Here is a 19,245-nt window from a genome sequence, read left to right as displayed (position 1 = left end):
TCACCTTTTCTGTGCTGGCTTCTGTAGGTCCAATTCTCGTCATCCTCGTCTACCTGCTGCACGCACATGGAGGAGAGCTCACCATCGCTGCGAAACAATCTCTTTGTCTGCCTTGACAAGGAGGAGAAATTTATCCAGCTTACAGCACGCGAGAGGGAGCCTGTGTTTTGTTTGAGTTTGAAAGATCTGGAAACACACTCCTTTTTCATTTTCTTTCAGGCCCGCTACTGGCCTCAGCTCCAACCCGATCTTTCTGAAACTGTTCCCGTCCCCTCTCCCCGTGGTTTTCGTGGGAGGCTAAACAATTTCAAAGCGACTTCCGTCCAGGTTTCTCCTCGCCGCGTTGAGACCAGCACCAGTACGGAGGTAGGTCGCCGTGCCAGCGCAGCTCCCCTGAAGCTGCTTTGATACGGCGCTTCGTGAGCTGCCAAAGAAAACAAAGGGGAGAAAAGCAGCAGAAAGTGGCACCTTGCAGCGGCTCAGGCAAGCGTGTAACGGCGGAGCAGAATATAGCACCGAGGCACGTGTTTTCCCCATTCTCCACTCAACAGCGCAAACTGCAGCTCCGCTCTTCTCCCTGGCATCGCTCAGAGGACCAGGCACGATCCAGCCCCCGGCCCCGGTGCGTCGGAAACACCCCACGGGCGGGCAGGCGGGGATCCCACCGGAGCACGGCTCGGCTCGGGAGGGCTCACAGACCCACCACGCTTCCGACTCCTAATTCTGGCTGCCCCGCTCTCCCTGGAGGACAAGCCCGGCCAGGGAGCTCCGGGAAGGCTCTCCTAACAGCAGACGAGGCTGCGTGGCTATCGCTTAGGATTAGAGTGAAATACGATCGGCTCACTCTCCTAAAAGCACGACCGCAGGAGCAAAACTCCTCCTTTCCTCAGCCAGCAGTGCAAACTTCTGAACCCAGCACGCAGAAATAGAAAAGCACTTGTGCGCCTCTGTGGACTCGGAGAGAGGAAAAATAACACTCCGGGCTTGTAAACTCCACAAGCATCCTGAACGGAGTGTGTTGAAAACATTTGTGCCCCTATTCCTAGCGGTAACACCAGGAAAAAGAAACAAAAGACAAGTGCATAGACACAAACAAAAACCGTGCATGGGGAGACGCTGTCAGAGCCCAGACTCCCACTGGTGTGATTGCTGCTCACAAAACAGGTTTCCCAGCTGTGCTCTGTTCTCCCACCTTCTCTTTAAACCAGCATCTGGCTTTAAAGTCAGACCCCACCAGCAGCTGCCGCGATGCCTCGCCCTGCCCAACACCACCGCTGCTTCCAGGAGGGAGCAAGCCTGGCAGGGGACAGGCAGTATTTTAAAGCAGACAGAAGCTGGCAAAACACAGCACACAGGCACCCCAATACCATGTGCTTTGACAGGATTTTTCACCAAGAAACCCACAAGTTTGTATCTTGTGGCAAAAGGACAGACCTGAATGTATCGGCCACCCAATAAAACCAGTTCAGTGAATCTTCCAGGAGAAGCTGGTATCCAGGAACCAGGAAAAAAAAAAGTGTTACCTATCTGAAGAATAAACATTAATGCCTTAATTTCCTAATGGCTGGTGAAGATGTTAGCACAAAAACTAGAACCTTAGAAGACATGGGTAGAGAGTTTCAGCTATCACGCTGTCAGCCAGGTTTTTGTTACGGCCGAACGCGCCCCGATCCCCTGGCAGATGCTCTCGCGGCCCTCTGGATTCGGCTGCACAGCCTCTTCAAAAACCCTCAAAAACAGAGACTTCGGCTTTTTCTGAAAGTTATGGCTCTCTGACTCATAATGAGCGTAAGGTTTAACCCACTGACTGGGAGGCAAAGAGCTAAGTACTGTATCAGATTTCCCTATGAATCAACCGCGCACACCAAAGTGACCTTTGGCTCCTACAGCACAATACAATGGGTTGGCCAACTGTCTTCTGTAAATAATTTAATAGGCTGCATTTAAATTGAGCTCGCCTGGCGAGGTAATGTATATGTACATACAGTGGCCTTCCAGCACTCCCCAAAGTGGCGGTGCAGTGGGACTGTGCGGGTGGGGAAATGGGAGCACACACCGCTAACAACAGCTCTTCTCACCCTGTCATCACTGAGTACCTCTATTTTGGAGGTTTTCTTCCTAAAAAGACATCTCTTTTATGGCATTTTTGTTTTGTTTTGTTCTGTTTTTCCGGCTGAGAGAGTGACAAGAGACTTGGGCAGGGTTTGGGGGAGGGGATTGTTTTGTTTTTATTCTTTAGACCTTGTGCTTAAGAAGATTTTGAGAACTTGGGGTGACAACGCCCCAGACTTTCAACCACTGGAATATACACTTCATCACAGTCCGTGTTCAAATAGGCAGGATTTCGCGTAAAAATCGAAGATCATGTTTTAAGTCAACTTACTGTTTCTTTTGAGAAAAAGCCATCATTTGGAATTGCCGGTAACAGACAGAGAACTGTAAACCACCACAGCTATTACTGCCTAAATTATACAGACCCAGACATATAAAAACCCTGGCAGGAACTGCAGGATCACAGGCATCTCCTCTCCCCTGTGCTTCTTAGACGCAGATTAGAGAAAGCAACAAGAAGTAAAACCATGTCAGGCTAACCCAAAATGCCAGAGTAAATCCCACAGACCTGCCTAGAGTCTTGGCAGCCATTTAATTTTAAGAATTTTCCTGACCTGTCTGGAGCTCTGGCTTTTTATCATGGTGCTGAGTCACAACCCGATGATGCAAGGGAGAAAACGTTGCTTTAGGTGACTGACCATAACATTTCCACTGTTACTGTAAATACAAAGTGGTGCAACACTTGGTTCAGAGTTTGGTATTATTATATTTTGTTGCAGGAAAAGATCATTTGCGATACTGTCGTTACCACAAAATGCTTTTTATTCATAGGTGATGAGAAGCTAAGTATTGGTGTACATTGTTGCCCAGTTGAATCAAAGTAAATTCGTGATTTACTATTTGCAAAACAATACACATAGAGGCGTTAACACAAATGGAATTACAGGTTAATCCATGCTTTAATCGGTAGCCAAATGCAAGGCCAATAAGTCGAAAATTTTAGCATCTTACACACTTTAGGGGATTCAATTTAATTTTGTAAAACACTTTGCAAAGCCCCTTAACAGAAACAAGGTACACATCTAATAAGTTTAATTGTTACCCTCCTATTTTCTCCCGTATGAAGTTGTCATACGTGTAAATAGGCTTCATATTTTCCAGGTTACGCATATAAAGATTAAGGCATTATGTTTGCTTCACTTAATACAAACTCATCTCAGTAATCTCTGTAAAGACCATGAAGTAATCACAGAAGAGGAAAACTAGAGCTTGATGTAGAAATCTAAATTGGTCCTCCTCCCAGTTGTTTGTTGTTGTTTTGTATTTTTTTTTATTACAAACAAGAGTAAATATGCGTAGCCTCAAACACCATCAGGACTTTCACCATCTATCACAAACTTGTTCTTCAAAGAATTCTCTACAAGTTAAGCAAACGCATATATGTAGCTCATAGCCACTGTGTTTCCCTAAGGCCAGCAAACAAAAAATGTTGCAAGGAAAAGGTTTCAGTTCAGTGTAAAAAAACATCAAAACAGAAAGAAAAAAAAAAAACAAACCCACAGACATGCTCTGTTTTCGGCTGGGCTGTGGTTTTTGGCACAATTCATGTGTTAATTTAATTTGTACATTTCCTAGTCTATCATTTTTGATGACTCAACCAGACAGCAACAGCAGTGATTCACCAGCACAGCTTCCTAGGGTAGCGACCGCTCCAGCAACCGACAGGACACCTCCCACTGAGGCTTCCCAGGTATTTTCCTCCAGGTGATAACAACTCATCACCAGCCGGTCATGAAGCCATTTGGATTAAGCACAGTCAAAAGCCCATTGAAAGCATCCCGCCTGTAGACTCAACTGCTCATCCCCGCAGCACTCACTGGGGCAGGTGCAGGGCGTAGGGTGCCCTGAGGCACTCTCCGTCCCCGAAAGAGCCCCCAGCACCACCAGATCATCCACGCGTGGTCATCTCCCGAGCACCCCTGATCATCTCCAGGCAGGGACACGGGGAAATTCAGTAGCTACAGGAAGCTTGTGGACCTGGCCTTCATCTGAGGTCTTCATCTAAAGCACGTCTGTTCTTACAGGGACCCTGTAACACGCTCGGATAGGAAAACCACACAGTAATCCATATTCCTAAATGATTATTTACGGCAAGGCTGAGACGGAGCACATTTTGGCATTACTACAGGGCCTGAAATGGCGTCCCTTTTTGTACAAGCAGATAGCCAGAAACTCTTTCCCTTCCAAGCTGAATGGACCGGAGAGAAGAAAAAAATAATAATGAAGGGAAAAAAAAAGAACAAAAATGAGATCACTTGCCCCAGATTGAAGAAAGGATAAGCACCAAAGCTAAGAAAAGAAAGTAAGTCTCCTGGCGACCAGCCTCATAACCTACTTCAGCAGGCCCTGCCCTGCACAGAAAGCACTGCCTGTTAATTGTTTCTGTCACAGCCATTACTGAGCCTTTGGAGGCCCAAATTACACATTAAAATTTCAATTATTTTAGTGCCAGTTTTATCCTTTTTAAAAAATATTTTAAGCTTAAAAATACACAACGCACCACAAACGAGCACCTAAAAGAGAAGGCGGTCGGGCTGCCCCGAGGATCCCAGCCTCAGCTCAGCCTTCAGCAGCCTGCGGACGGCCACAGACACCGCGGCAGGCCTCGGGCAGCTCCTCACACGGGACCTGCCACCAGCCTCCCTCCCTCCCACTTCTGGACCCCTGGAAGGGGTCACTGAGTCACGGCAGGCGATTCTTTTCCCTCTGACAAGAGGTGTACCTGCCTCAGTAAGGAAATTCCCTAAAATCAGGGGGCGGTTTCTAGAAATCAACCTGAGCCAGGCTCTCCTACACCAGGTCCTGCTCGGCCGACCAAATCGCCCACCGGACACAAACACAGTCATGATCTTTGGGTTTGGTCCATCAGCGTAGTTCCAGGATGGATGTGCAACCAAAATTTCAGAGGAAACCCCCTGTGAATTTGGAGGGAGTCAGGCAACCACTGACTGCAGGAGACCCTCCCTGGCCCACCCTGGACTCCCTCAGGGGAAGGATGCTGGCATTCCCAGCTGCACGGAGGGAAAGGGCTCAGGCAGCTTTATGTTTCAGGCAGGTTTACCTCATGGCAGCCAGCAACAATCTTCCAAATAAAGCAGGTTGCAGCTATTAGTAAAATAACACCTTTCCTCCCAGAGCACCGAGGTTTCACCTCACCGCGCAATCTAAGTCAACCGCTAACAGGATGCTGACGAGCTGGGGGCACAGCCAAACCCCTCAAAACCCCCCAAAACCCACGCCCACGCCCCAAACGCACACCCACACACCCCAAAGCCCCGCAGCACTACGCGGGGCAGGGCTGGAACCCACCGCATCCCCCCGTCCCCGAGGCCGGGGAGCCGCCAGGCGGCAGCGTGCAGCAAGGCAAGGCGCTGCCGCCGCCCCGCGCCCTCCCGCCGCAGCAGGGAGGAGGAGGACGGAGCCCGGCAGAAAGAAGGCTCTTCCTCCTGAAAAACAGAAAATGCGCTTTTAATCCTCCTGACGAAGCGCCCTGGGAAGCCCTGCGAACAAACAGGGCGCCAGGGAGCAAAGCATGAGGCGCTGGCGCAGCGTTATTAGCCTGGATTAGCGAGGGGCGGTAGGAGCCACGCGGGGAAGGTGAGACGTTGGTGACCTAGCTTTTAGCAATTTACTCGCACAAAGATGTTATGATCTCTCGGCTTAAAATGTAACGAACTATTTTAGTGTTGGTTTTTTTTTTTGACTCAGGTGTGACTCCTCACTGATTAAGACTGCTCTACCAAAAGCTCCTGCTCTGCCTGCAGCCGCTGCCTCGATTTCAGCCTGGTAGTTCTGAGCTGCCTGGCGCTGGTTTCGTCATGCAAAATCTGTTTAAAAAGCAAAACGGCAAACAATCTCTCGACCACTTCTGCTCCGAAGCCAAGGCTTGGCCAGGTAAACCCTCCGCTCACAACTGTTAGCCAATAAATCTCGAGTGTTGATGGTCCATGAAGATTAGTTATCTTAAATATGGAATTTTTGAGGAGGGGGTAAGTGTGCTCCCTGACAAAGAGCTTTTATTTTTTCCCTGCCACTCATTTAGTTACAAGAGGTTATCAGCAACAGTTCAGCACGAAAAGCCACCTGCATGGGCCGGGGAAGAAACCCCAGAGGTGCTACAGCAGCCAGCCAGCGCTGGGGCGTGTGGGTGCTGCAGGACCACACCGACTGACCCGTTCCCGAGGCTGCTGACCCCACTGACACAAAGGATGCTCTGAACAAAACCACCCTCTGCTTCTTGGCAGGCTCCTCTTACCTTCTGTAAAACCCTTTCCTGCTTCACCTATATTCCTCTCCTCTTGTATTTACTTAGCCCTCCTGAACACTGCTGTGTACACTAGTTTACTCAGCATATGCTGTTTTCATACTAAAAAGGGGCTCAAAACTCTTTTAAGACCTGAATATGCACATGAAGCCTTGCAGCACACCAGTTACATGAGGAATTCAGAAATAAGAGATTTTGGTGAAGCACAAGAAACTTTTACTAGGTCATCCAAGCTTCTTGTGGAAATGCTGACAGCCTCATTAAAAACAACTGGAAGCCAGTTAAAAACAAACCGTGTAAGAAACATTTATTCACATACAATTGAGCACCTTTCTGCTAGCAGGAAAGTACCCTAGACGACTAAATAAATGTCTTTATTTCCCACTTATCTATTAAGGGGATACCAGGGAGACTGAAGATATGCCTGTTTGCTTTGAGGTAGAAAAGCCCTCTGCTGGTTAACATAAACTAATTAACACGCTAATCTGAATGTTTTTATAGATAACAGAACCACACACACACATACAAAAAGGAGAGAGTGGTTAAGGAAGAGGCAGAGAAAAATCACCGGTGATCTCAGAAATTGTCATTCTTCAGCTTATTTACTAGACCCATAAATGCAAAGGGTGGGTTTTCTTTTTTTTTTTCTCCTGTTTGTAACTTTAAACACTCTTTGGGCTTACAAAATATGCACTTTAATAAATCTTATTAGGTATTTGCAATAATCAAATGCAAAATAGGAACTTCAGAACCCAGTGAGATGCATGGGCAGACTTGAGCACTCCAATGCTGAAAAAGCAGTTTATATACACATTATAACCAGGTCTCATGTTTGCCATGCAAAACTAAGGAAACAATTCCTTCCTATAATATGCGTGCTGTTTGCACACATCTTTTTGTCTCATGTCCTGTCTCTTTTTAAAACATATTTCAAAGTTAATTCACAGCCAAAACAGTGAAATTACTTGATCTTACTGGCATTGTACTCATTTCTTTTATAGGAAGCAAGCTAGGAATGTATTATTTCTGTAAACCATGCATTAATAATATCAGACTTCAGAAGGCAGACAGAAGGGTCACTTTTGCATGTGTGTGCCCAGGTACAGGATGGCTGTTGTGCTTTTTCAGTGCAGCTGTACGTTTGCATGCCTGCTTAGTCTGGTAAGCACTGAGGAAGTGTTGCAACTCTGGAGAGAATTTGTAAATGCAACCCAGCCCTGCCACGCCCGGAGGAATGCTGCAATCCCCTCTCTTCCCCACAACAGGCTCTAGGTTAAAAGAAACTCAATTCTAGGCGGAGGATGAGCACAAGGAATGTTGCTGACATGCAGAGAGCGAGGAGGAAAACACGGAGTTTGTGTCTCAGTTACTGCCCTACATCGCTCCATTTAATTCCAATTAAAACAGCCCTGTTAAAAGTCTGATAAAAATGCACGAGAAAAGAAAATTTCTAAAATAATATATGGCCTATGTATGTGTACATGCTCTCTCTATGTGGAGTATGTATTGTGTGTGTGTGCTCACTCCGTATGTACACGTCCGTGTATTCAGCAGGAGCACCAACTGTGACAAATGAGAGAAATTCCCCCCTGCTATTTCCCCTTCTGCCGTATCCAGGCCTGAAACCAACTTGGATTCTCCTTTGCAAATCTGAAACACTTTAATATTTTTCCCTACCAAGAACAGTTTCCAGGGGGAACAAGACCCATGAACATAAAATAACGGTTGGCAAAGCCACTCACTCTCACAGAGGTGACTCCAAGCGGGCAGTATGGAAAACACACAGGCAGGAAGGCTTCCTATTCACCAGCTGCCAAAACAAGGTGAGGACAGAAGGGAAAACGAAAACCCCAAATTATCCTGAGTAGAAGAGAACACAGGATAAATCAGGACATTCATGCTAGCAGCAGGAACAATGTTAAGCTGCCGCTCAACCACTGGCATGTGAAATAATCAGCCTCGAGAGAACAGCTGTTTAGTCAGGGTTAAAAAGCTGTGAGTGTCAATTTTGAAATTGTTGCCTGTTGCTCGGCACAGAGACAACCAAATCATGGATTTGCAATGTAGTTTGTACCATAGCATCTTATTTACATATCTGAAGAAAGCACATCTTCTGGCACAGCACTTACTTAGTGAAATATGGAGTGGGAGGGGTAGAAAGTGAAAGAGCAATCACATATTATTGAAATTACAGGTGTACAAAATGTTTGTTCATCAGATATTAATCTGTTGAGAGCACAGTAGATGTCTCCCACAATACTAACACTCCAAATCGGCTTCTCCCGGGGAGGAAAGAAACCGTCCAGAAAGCAGACTTCCTGACTTCCAGAAGCTAATTCCAACCACTGCTCAATATTTCAGGCAGTTTCATCAAGGCAAAGATACACACCTTGATACTCATTTTCAAATGAAGTCTCCCTGACATTTCAGTATTAACCAGGGGACTAAATTACAGGCTTAGGGTTCACTGAGGGCTTTTTCCTGCCCATAGTACAATCTGCTTGCAATACCCCGCTACCCTGAAAGCCACTGCAGGCTCCTCATCACACAAGTTCTTCAAAACCTTCCTCTTTAGGTGCCTTGGAAACTGAATATCAGTCCTGATGCATCATTCACCCACAAACACCTCCTTTGGCATGACTTCTCACACGGCCAATGACAAAAGACTGTTCCTACCTCTGCATTTTTTTCTGTTCTAGTAAATGAGGTAAAGCAATTAGCACAGCTGGCAGCCCACGTGCCAAATCCAGTATTTCATGAGGTATTTCACCTTTTGCTCGTCGGGAACAAGGAATGCATGCTTACACAGGAAGAGGTGCTGCAGCAGGAGATACCCGTGAGCATGCATGAGAACCAGCCCAGGCCCCAGAGCAGTGCACCACAACAGCAATGTGTTTGTATGTCTTTCAGGGGGTGAGGAAGAGGAGGAGGACCTAACATGGAAGTCAATTCCTTTCTTACTGTACTCTGTGTGAGCAAAAGTAAAGACATTAAACTTACAAGGAAACATTGAGCTAATTTAAGTAAAGCACATCACAAAGGAAAAGATTCAACGTATGTCATAAAGGATAGATTTTTATTGTAAAGAAATCAAAATGAGGATTTAATTGGTGTATTTTTCACCTAGTTGTGACTGTAAAGTCGCGCCACCTTCATCAACATGAACCCGACTGAACTAAACTCACACGGAAAACAAAGGACACTGAGAAGTAAAAGATACTTATCATTTAACTTGCAGTAAGGATTCCTTATTTACAGTCATCTGGCAAGCTACCAGTAGTAGAAACAGATGCCCATACAGATATTCCTAAAGAAATACGAGTACAGACACATGAGATTACATACAAAAGAAATGTATGCAGAAATAGTTATTATCTAATCGCGCGCTCCATCACATACCACATTCTTGTTATGCAACCAATTTTACTCATCTGGAGGAGTCCACTGACAAATGAGGAGCGTGTTTCATATGCATTTATTCATCAAATAAAAATAACAATGGGTTCTAGATGGGAACCACCACCTTCTTTTGATTCACATGCCTCCCATACTACCTGTTCTAAACCCATCAGGTTGACAAGATTATCAAGATTGCTTAAAGAGCCAATATTTCTCTGCAGTACTTTATTTCATGAAATACCAAAGTAGAAAACACACAAGCTTTCTCAGCCAGCTTTGGCACAGAGATAATACCATGGCTCTGTGGTTAATTGCTAGCTCTTCTTCCTCCAAGGCATTGTGAGTCATCCCTACTTTTCACACTGGTGTCTTCCAAACAATTCTGGGTAAAACTGTGCTAGTTCATTCTCACCAAAGACATTATATGAGAGCACAATTACACAGAAGGGATCACATATTAAACAACATTTTAAAGCATTCCATTAAAAATGTGCAAGGCAAATATTGCAGTAACTATTAATCAACTCTAAAAATAAATTAAAAGTAGCTTCATGAAAGACATCTTGGCATTTGCTGGCACTTAAAGCATTTCCTTCAAGCATGAGCACGGCCGCAGCAGGATTTGCTCCTCTCATCCAATGGCACCTTTTCCCAAGCCTAGACAAACATATGCTAGGAGACGCTTTAAATCTTCACTTGCAGACAGTATTGTTTTTTCATTACGACAAAGCGTTACTGAGCTTGGTAGGAGAAACCACCCACTTTCAGGAACTCTCAGTGTAGTTAATATTTCTCTGCTTAACAAAAGACGCCTTGGTGTAAGGCTGTTGTTCCAGCACGGCACTCAGCTGACCTTCATTTATAAGGGGCTGCTCTGTTACAGGGTCCTGAGTTACTCTGTGTAGTTTAGGGCCAGCAAAAGGTAACAGACTGACAGCTCTGAAGATCACCAAAAAATAATCAAACGAGCAAATTAAATCACATTTCGGCTACATTCAGTAATGAATGGGTAATTTTAAAATTAAAATGCAGTTTAGTTGTTCAGCTACAATTGTGCGTGCTTTTTTGAAAAAAAGTGCTACTTTCTAGGTCTATGTAAAACAACTAAGCAAACAGACTGAGCAGCTCCTTTATGGCTCCCAAATTCTGGCTGCTTTAGGGATCACTGCGAGTATCTCGAGCCCCTGGGACTGCTTGCGGCCCCCCTCCCGGGTGTTCAATGGGAGCTACCCTCAGGTGCGGCTGTTACAAGGCACCTTTTCTTTCTGTTCTCAAGAAAAGCCAGAAAATAAAGTTCCCTTCTTGACAATCCAGGGCATTGATGAGGAGAAAGTGGTGGGAGCAGAGTCTTTTCCTGGATCCCTATTCAAGTTGTACTTCAAAAAAAGCTTTGGTTTTCAAACAACCTCTTCTTCAGGGGGAAATCTGTTTGCGGGGGCGAGGTGCTGTCTTATTTTCCCCTCTCTCTCTCTCTTTGTAAATGGTGCTTTATTTTCACTGTGTGTGGGAAAAAGATGCCTGAAGTCTTTGGTAGTTTTCAACGCAGGGAAAAAAAAAAAAGCAAAAAAAAGCTCCACAGTGGGGTGAGGAGAACAGAGCAGTCGGAATATTTATCTGAATTATGTCACCAAAAAAAACTCAAAACACTTCATAACATGTGGAAAAGTCATTGCCCCAGTGCAAAAGGGATGTGGCATCCAAGATCACAGGAAGTTCATTACTATATTCAGACAAATTTCTCTCTATACATGTAGTGAAAATAAATATATATATATTAAATACATATATATATTTAAGTTTGGCAATCACTTTTGCTATGACGGAAGTTCTCTACTGTACTAAGAAAGTTTCATTATATCCAAAAGCATTACAGCAACCAGCCAAGACAGGGATCAAGAGAGGAAAACACTGTTATGTTCTCCCCAATTCAGGAGACGACCAAGCCAAGGTAAATAATTTAAGAGAGCTGTCTTCCGAAGTAAACTTTTCTTTCAGTTCATGGGTTATTTCTACATTGCCAGCCAACTAGACATTACAATTTGTTAGGGCAGCCTGTTGAAATTAAATGGAGATGTATTTCCACCCTAATTCCAGGCAACCTTATTTCCTTTACAAATTTTTAACGCTAGGCCCTCTTGGCAATGCTGTTGCCTGCTGCTTGGCTTTCAACACTTCCTTTTTTTTTTCCCTCCTCTTCCACTGGAAACCTTCGCCTTCAGAGCTTACTGCAGAAAGCAACTCCAAGCCAGGGCAAAAAAAAATACGTTTTGGTGATAAAGCAGCAAGGACAGAGAGAAAACGAAGCGTCCTGACGGAAAAGAGCCGTCAGTGCCTCGCGGCTGAGGTGAGGAGACACGCTTGCTCCTTCACCAACACACACTCCCTGCTCCGGATGCGGCCCCAAATGCTCTCCTCGCCGCCAGCAGCGGGTCTGCTGGCCAGACGCTCATCCTTCGGGCACCGCCAGCTAGCTTTGAGCTCACAGGGCTGTTGCCTTTGCATGTCTTCGGCAGAGGTTCCTCTGTGGCTGTCCTACAGGTTCTGCCTGTTGAGCTGGGCCTGCCGTCTCCTGGCGGGGAAGCTGGCCTCCTTCCTACCTTCTCTCCTCGTCCCACAGCCTCTCCATGACTGCTTTCTTCTCCAGCGATGGACACTGTTAGTCAGAGCCACACGCTCACCCATGAGGAAATATCTCTAACCTCATCGAACATTTTCCACAGTCTCATAGCAGCTCCAAGCACAGCTTCTCAGGGTAGTGCAAGTGGGAAACTACGGGGAGGCGAGGCAAGGTAGCACACAGCAAGGAGGCTGGCGCTCTGCGTGCGGGGGGGAAGCACTGTGCATGTGCATCGACTCCCTCCTGCCTTCCGCAGCGCTGCCAATTTCAGCAAAGCCCAGGGTGAATCATAGCTTTGCTGCTGCTTCCCACATCCCAGTCCTGGGAGTCACAGATCTAGGCGAGATTCTCATCTTTTAACTTCAAAGAAAAGAGAAAGTCTCTACGCTTAATTTGAGGGATGGGGGAAATTCACACAACCCAAACATCACAGAAGTTCAAACCTCAAGAGCTATAAAAAAAAAATCCTTTCTGTTTTCCTAGCTCGTGATTTTTTCAGGTAAGCTCATGATCCCGAATGCTTCGGTTAGACACACTTCCACAGGTGGGAAGACCTTGGCCAGATTGTCTGTGGTGGAGGCAGTTACGTGGCAGGAATGCAGCTGCAGAAAGACACGGGATGCTTTCCTGGGGAGGATGCCGAATGTTTGCATACAGTCATTTCAATTTGCAGTCATTTCAGTGTCACTCCTGTCAATCTGATGCCCCATCAGGGTGCAAACAAGAAAAATACAGGCTTTTCATTATTGGATAATGGGGTGCACACCCCTATTAGGGAAAGCAGTTTCCTAAGTAATTACTGGCTACCAAGTAGCTAGAACGAGAGCACTAGCAAAAATACTGTAAGATCCAAAGCATCGGAAGAGAAGCAGCAACAGTTTTCCTGTATGGAAATAAATAAGAAAGCTTCCTTTATGGTAAAGACTTAATGGTAAAGCCAGTACAAACCAGTGACACACACTCTCCTCTCAGGAAACATACAACTAAACATGCACAAGTGATTAAAGTCATTTTGCTCAAAAACTAAATCACTGAAACTTCAAATTCTTGTCCTACAATGCATTTTTTTTCTTTAAAAAGTAGCTAGTGAAAATCTGGTCTTGATTCTTAAAAAAACTCTCATCATTGATCACAGTCAGATTTTAAACAAGCTTAGAAAAAAAAAACTTTAAAAGCTATAAAAGTGAAAAGGGTGACTTTGTTTTTTTTTTTTCAGCAAAAAGTAAACCTTGCTTGAGATGACCACTAGCACACCCATCTCCCTCCCCTTCTTTGACTAGCCCTGTGTAAAAGAAGTCTTTTCTGAATCACAAAAAGCTGGGTGTGTGCAAAGGCGAGAACATAGCTCTGGACGGGTGCGTCCACCTTACAATCCATTACTGTCACTAGATTTATACTTCAACTAACCTCCTCCTCTCCTCTGTTATTTTCCCTGCATCAGTAATGAATTTAGGCCAAAGACAAGAGACTAAAAATTCAGTCAGTGAATTGAAGCCAGTTCACCAACAAATTCGCTTACCAATTTTTATATTGCACTGTGTTAAATATTAAACCACAAACTCGAATGGACCAAACCAACATTGAACACTTTAGATCTAAAGCTTAAATATGCCTGCCAATTTTTAGCCACGTGCCCTGTATCTGTTATTGACTGACATTTTCTTCCTTCATCCTTTGTCAGAGAAAATTAAGCCAGTATATTGGGAGATGATAAAGAAGAGCCATAATTGACTGATTACATAAATCAGGGTATACTGGAAATATTTTTGTTGAAATTTAGTAAACTAATACATCAATTAATAAATCTGCCTTGAAAACAAGAGTGTTCGACCCAGATTGCTTTTTCTGTTTTTATGATCAAACAAGTAGGCAGCTGATATAAGATATGGTATGTAAAGCAGAAGAGTCAGTTACTGAAAACTGATCAGAAGACTTTGGAACTAAATAACATTTTAGAACTAGAAATAAATAATATTTCAGAACATTTACTATAAAGATTGCATGCTTCTGGCATGCAAAGGAAGACAATGGCAAGAGTGCTGGACAACATGGGAGCTTACAGCTGGTTTGAAAGAAAAAAAATAATCAGCAGAACAAGAGCTGATGTTCCCGTCACAAAGATGGAAATGACCCTCTGCCCAAGGCCAGATGCTACAAACTACTTAGAATTTGGGGGTGAAAGAAGACTGCAAGTCAGTCCTCACCCACAGAAGCTCTCTGACTTAAGGCATCTTTGAAGGCACGGGATTTTACAGGTTTGGGGTATTTGGACGTGATTTTTTGTTTGACTTTGTTGGGATTTTTGGTTTTGTTGTCTTTGTTTTTATTTTGGGGTGGTTTTGGTGTTTTGTGGTTTGTTTTTTTGTTTTTTTTTTGAGTTGTGCAGCCTTCTTTATACGATATTAAATGAAAAATTTCATCCGTTCTATTGATCTCTCTCACTGGTCTGAAAGACAAATCTGTGAAGAAACACAAGCTCTGCTCTACTCTAAACCACAGTTGGTCCGTCACTGAAGCAGCTTGCTACAGCTACCATCTCCACTATATTTATGTTACCTTTTAGTTGCTGTTTCTTCTTGATTTATGGCTTTTCTGAATCATCAACACAAAAGATTAAAATAAGAGTCCTGGTCATTTGACTAGGAGGTTCTCAGAAATCTTGGGGATAATATTAAAGAACAGAAACTTTGGCAAATGAAGAAAGACACACAAGGAAAAATAAACTCCATTTAGTAGGATTATATGGTCAAACTGAAAAATGATTTTTTGATTTGATCTATGGCTTGTTGGCTCTTTGTTAAAGCAGAAACACATATGTTGAATGTCTATTTAAAAGCAGAATACAGTCACCAAACCACACTAGAGCTAGAAAACTATTTGTAACTGAGACCATAAAAGGGAGAAACCTACAGCATGTGTTATGTTAATTTAGCAAAGCTGTTCTCTAGCAATCAGCAGATTCATGCAGCGTGTATCAATCCTGCTCTTAGACACAATAGAAGTCTAGTCTGGAACACAAAAGTAAACTAAGACAAACCATTAGAAAGCTCTCCAGAGACTTCATCTTTTTTAAATTTTTATTTTGTTTTTGTATCAGACATTGTCGGCAGGAAATCCTGATGGCAAGAAACGGATTCAAAGTTTACTGCTCTGACTTTCTAGCAAGAGGACGGAATCAAAACACCTCCATACATACTGCAGCTAAAAAGAAAAAAGAATGTAAAAAGAAAATGAAAATGGTCTTCATCACAGTGAAAATAATGTCTGGAAACAACTTGCAACTCAAAAAGGAGAAGGAAAAGTAATCAAAAAGAAAATAATACTTAAAAGAGTAGATATTAAAGTAGTAAGGTTTTCTGACTAGAACACCCTAGATGTTGCAGAGATGTAACTTAAAATCTGCTACCTGCTTACGCAGGATCTCCTGCAGTTCAAAATACAACCAACCTCGTTAATTACTGACGTTCTGCGGCCATAAACCTACACAGCAAGTTATCAAAGCAAAACATCTGTGCACTGTCCACACATGCAGCACATGCTTATGAAACAGCAAAGAATGATGTCATTTCAGCCTGGTTTTTATTATATTCCCTTTTCTAAATTCTCCGCAGTACGGCCCTACCTCTGCCCCTAAGAAGCCAGCAGCTGGCTCCCCAAACAATCCTGTAGAAGTATTTTTTTCTTTTAAAGACAATGTGCCTCCCGTATCCAAAGAGCAGCTGGTGACGTGGTAATACCGCACTGCACAGAAGACCCTCCTCCCATCCTTTCCATACCTGGAAATCTGCCCCCATTAAATGCCTTGATTTTCCACTGGTTTCACAGAAAGCATGCAAGTTCATGCAAAGGGGCTGGACACTGAAATGGAGTTTCTTGTGGAGACAAAGCCTACTCTCCAACAGAGAGCTGTAGCAACCAGAGCTGAAGCTCTTGCACACCTCAGCCCACTCGATGCAGCTAGGAAGGAACTGGGCACTTGAGACAAAATAACCCAGGTCAGACACTGCACAGCTTCCCTAGACCTCTCACATTATGTCCGTCAACCTTCACACTTCATCTTCCCACCTCTATGAAGCTTCATTTGTGCCAGTCTCCTCACCCCTACTGCAGAAAAGCCCTGAAAACAAGTCTTCATTTTACCCCCCACCCATCTCCTTACACAGCTCCCATCCCCTGGTCGTTAAATACAAGGATCTTTTTACTCTTTGCTCAAAGTAGCATCCCTGCTACCATTTCTCCCACCCTCCCCTCACTGTTCCCCCTCATCTGTTGCTCCTCTCAGAGACGATCACTCACGTTATCAACACATTTTCTAGAGAACAAGTAAGCAGAAGTATTACTAGTGCAAACTGCAGGAATTCTGGAAAACGTGGCTGTGCTAACACTGCATTACATAGCTTGCTTCTTCCCTTTTGGGGAAACTCATGGAACTAAAATGAACACAGTTCTGGTTATGAAGGCCTGGCATATTCCTGCAAACTGCACACCAGACTGACTGCTGTATTACTTTTTTGCCACGCTGAAGAGAAAGAAAGCGTTGCTGAGCAGAGCATACACTTTACTAAAACTTGGTAATTCATTTTTCATTTGTAGTTATTTGAAAAGGACTGCCACATTTCAATGAGGGCTTTGTAACCGTGGACGCTCAGTCATTTGGGAAGGTGCACAGAGAACATGTGCTTCTCTCTCTCAGACTAGTTACAGGAGACGGTGGAAAAAAGCCATACTCCTTGATTCGAATGAAGTCACTCCTGCTTCTCTTCCAAAAATTACAATAGCACTATATAAGAAACTCATCAGTAACTGGAGATTCTTGGAGTTCATTATTTAAACCTGGACTCGATGCAATATGAACTCTTTCCTAAGAACAACTTTTCACATAACTGCATTAATATAAACTCGGCCATACGTATATTTTTTTTACGCATACCAACACTTTCTTGTAATACGCTTGGACCGTGCAGTTCTGGCCTTACATACTGCATGTAAAAATAGTTTGTCCTCTTACCAAACGATGGGCTCAAGGAACTCCAGGCTTTTTAAACTTGGACGCACTGTAGCAGAAACAGGGGACCCGCTGATGGCCTCCAGGTGGGAAGCAAGAACCTCTCCTGGCACCGCAGAGGCCAGTCTCCCTGCAGGAAGGCCGGCCTGGCCTGAAAGTAATCAATGGGCACATGATTTCATCAAAGGTTTTTACTGTTCTAGGGAACACACACACGCAAAAATCAATATGCAAGATTGAAGCGTATTCAGTCAGCATCTTCTCTCTGCAGGAGATTGCTTCCATCAGATAGCTGCTTAGGTCTATTTATCCATATACACAGATAGATACGCTTTCCATTCCTCTTATTTACTGCACGCTATTTAAATCTACCCAGTAGGTGAAGTCCAATGCACAAAATGCTAACATAGAAGCCATCCAAAAGGCGACGCTGCCTCTGGAACGCATGAAACATTTGATCCCATTTTTAAAAACATTTGTACATACACTTCAGTTGACAAATGTCCCTCATCTGGAGCGAGTAAGTGTGAGGACACTGAAACTACTTTGCCTGAATTGTAAATGTGCATTTTGAAGACTTCTATCTAAAGGTACACTAGCATTGTTTAAAAACCAAGGAGTTAAGAGTCTCTGCCTGGTTTCATTATTCACTTTCTTACAGCAGTTCTTCCAACCGTTTATTGAATTAAGTTTACTCAGCAGCATTCTCTGTTGTTCTTTACGCTTGGGTTAAAACCTATTACAAAATCGTAAGGACACACACTTCGGTTAGAATCTATGTGCCCGGACTCTCTCACCTGGCTTTTATACAAACACACAAAAAAGCGTCAAGTTTTCATCCGTAAACCAAAGTGCTGCTTTTATCTGCAGCATCAGAAATGCCACATTGCTGTAATAAAAAGCCCTCGGTTGCTCCTGCTATGTTTAATTGTCCCCTTCTAAATATAGAATAATTCCAGGCCTAGAGACTCCGGTCATCAGGTAAGGCTTTGCCGAGCATAAATCTGTCACTACCTTTGCTCAAAGCATCCCTTTAATCAAAATTCATTTACTGTGACAGTGAAAAGAGGCTCACTTAGACAGCGCAGCCAGATCATTTTGAACCCGTCCGTCCTGTTTTCAAAGGAAAGAGATCACACTGGAAACTCCAGCAGGCTGTCAGACTGCCAAGCAACCTCTTTATCTTTTTGTTTGTTTACTTAATCTTCTTCAAAAATGCATGTTCATTGCAATCGTTACAGATTCCCAATGAAATTCACATTTAGTCAGGAAAACGTGTTTCTGTTGTGTTTCTTTGTAACCTTTGTAGTTACTGGATATATCGGTAGCAAACCACTACCACAGATAAGATCGTGTATTTCCCACAGTTATAAGGGGAAACATTAAGACCGGTTCTGTTCAAATTTTCCACTTCATACAGTTACCGCTGAACTCTAATTTGGCTCATCCTTTTTAAAATTAACAGATAACAACAGGCACATTTGCAAATGGAGGGCATCTCCAGTACTGGTGTTGAAGACATAAATGCATTTGTAGTATATTTTTAAAACCAGAACAGTTCTTATGTACAGAAATGCATTCTTCCCTCTTTTCCACTCCATATTAAAAAAAAAAAAAAATCAGCATTGATCTACAGCTAAAAATGAAGACATTTGTTTTAAAAGAAAAAGAGAGACATGCACTTTTCTAAAGCTATTGTATGTTGTGAGACGTTCTGCACTGCCAAAACTCGCTGCCATGCTGAAGGTGGCTGAGACACTGACTCAAAGCACATCCAATTTTGCGACATCTGTGGGAAAATCTTGTTGCTACCTGGTGTCCCAAGAACGCGGATGGTGGCACTGAGCT

The 19,245-nt window shown here is 43.8% G+C and overlaps 1 protein-coding gene and 1 long non-coding RNA gene across 9 annotated transcripts in view; one reads left to right on the top strand and one right to left on the bottom strand.

Annotated features, from left to right (window-relative positions):
• Nucleotides 1-19,245, bottom strand: part of NHSL1 (NHS like 1) — a 167,310-nt gene that overhangs the window by 99,266 nt on the left and 48,799 nt on the right. For 2 of the 6 annotated variants that reach the window (XM_080586247.1, XM_080586250.1), the window contains exon 1: nucleotides 5-798. The exons of the other annotated variants lie outside the window; for them this stretch is intronic. In XM_080586247.1, coding sequence (XP_080442373.1) covers nucleotides 5-209 — 205 coding nt within the window. In that variant the 5' untranslated portion in view covers nucleotides 210-798. Of the gene's footprint in view, nucleotides 1-4; nucleotides 799-19,245 lie in introns of those variants that run through there. 6 annotated transcript variants of the gene reach the window in all.
• Nucleotides 5,463-19,245, top strand: part of LOC308192560 — a 33,211-nt gene continuing 19,428 nt past the window's right edge. Inside the window, exons 1-3 of one of the 3 annotated variants that reach the window (XR_013948886.1) lie at nucleotides 5,463-5,709; nucleotides 5,821-6,006; nucleotides 9,287-19,245. The exon at nucleotides 9,287-19,245 is cut by the window's right edge and continues 19,428 nt beyond it. This is a non-coding gene — a long non-coding RNA (uncharacterized lncRNA). Of the gene's footprint in view, nucleotides 5,710-5,820; nucleotides 6,059-6,154; nucleotides 9,257-9,286 lie in introns of those variants that run through there. The other 2 variants (XR_013948887.1, XR_013948888.1) reach the window with 2 other exon arrangements.

This window comes from Anser brachyrhynchus (assembly GCF_964034855.1).
Source record: "Anser brachyrhynchus genome assembly, chromosome: 3".
Lineage (NCBI taxonomy): Eukaryota > Metazoa > Chordata > Aves > Anseriformes > Anatidae > Anser > Anser brachyrhynchus.
Note: the sequence above shows the minus strand (reverse complement) of the source record. Positions and strands in the feature narration are given on the sequence as shown.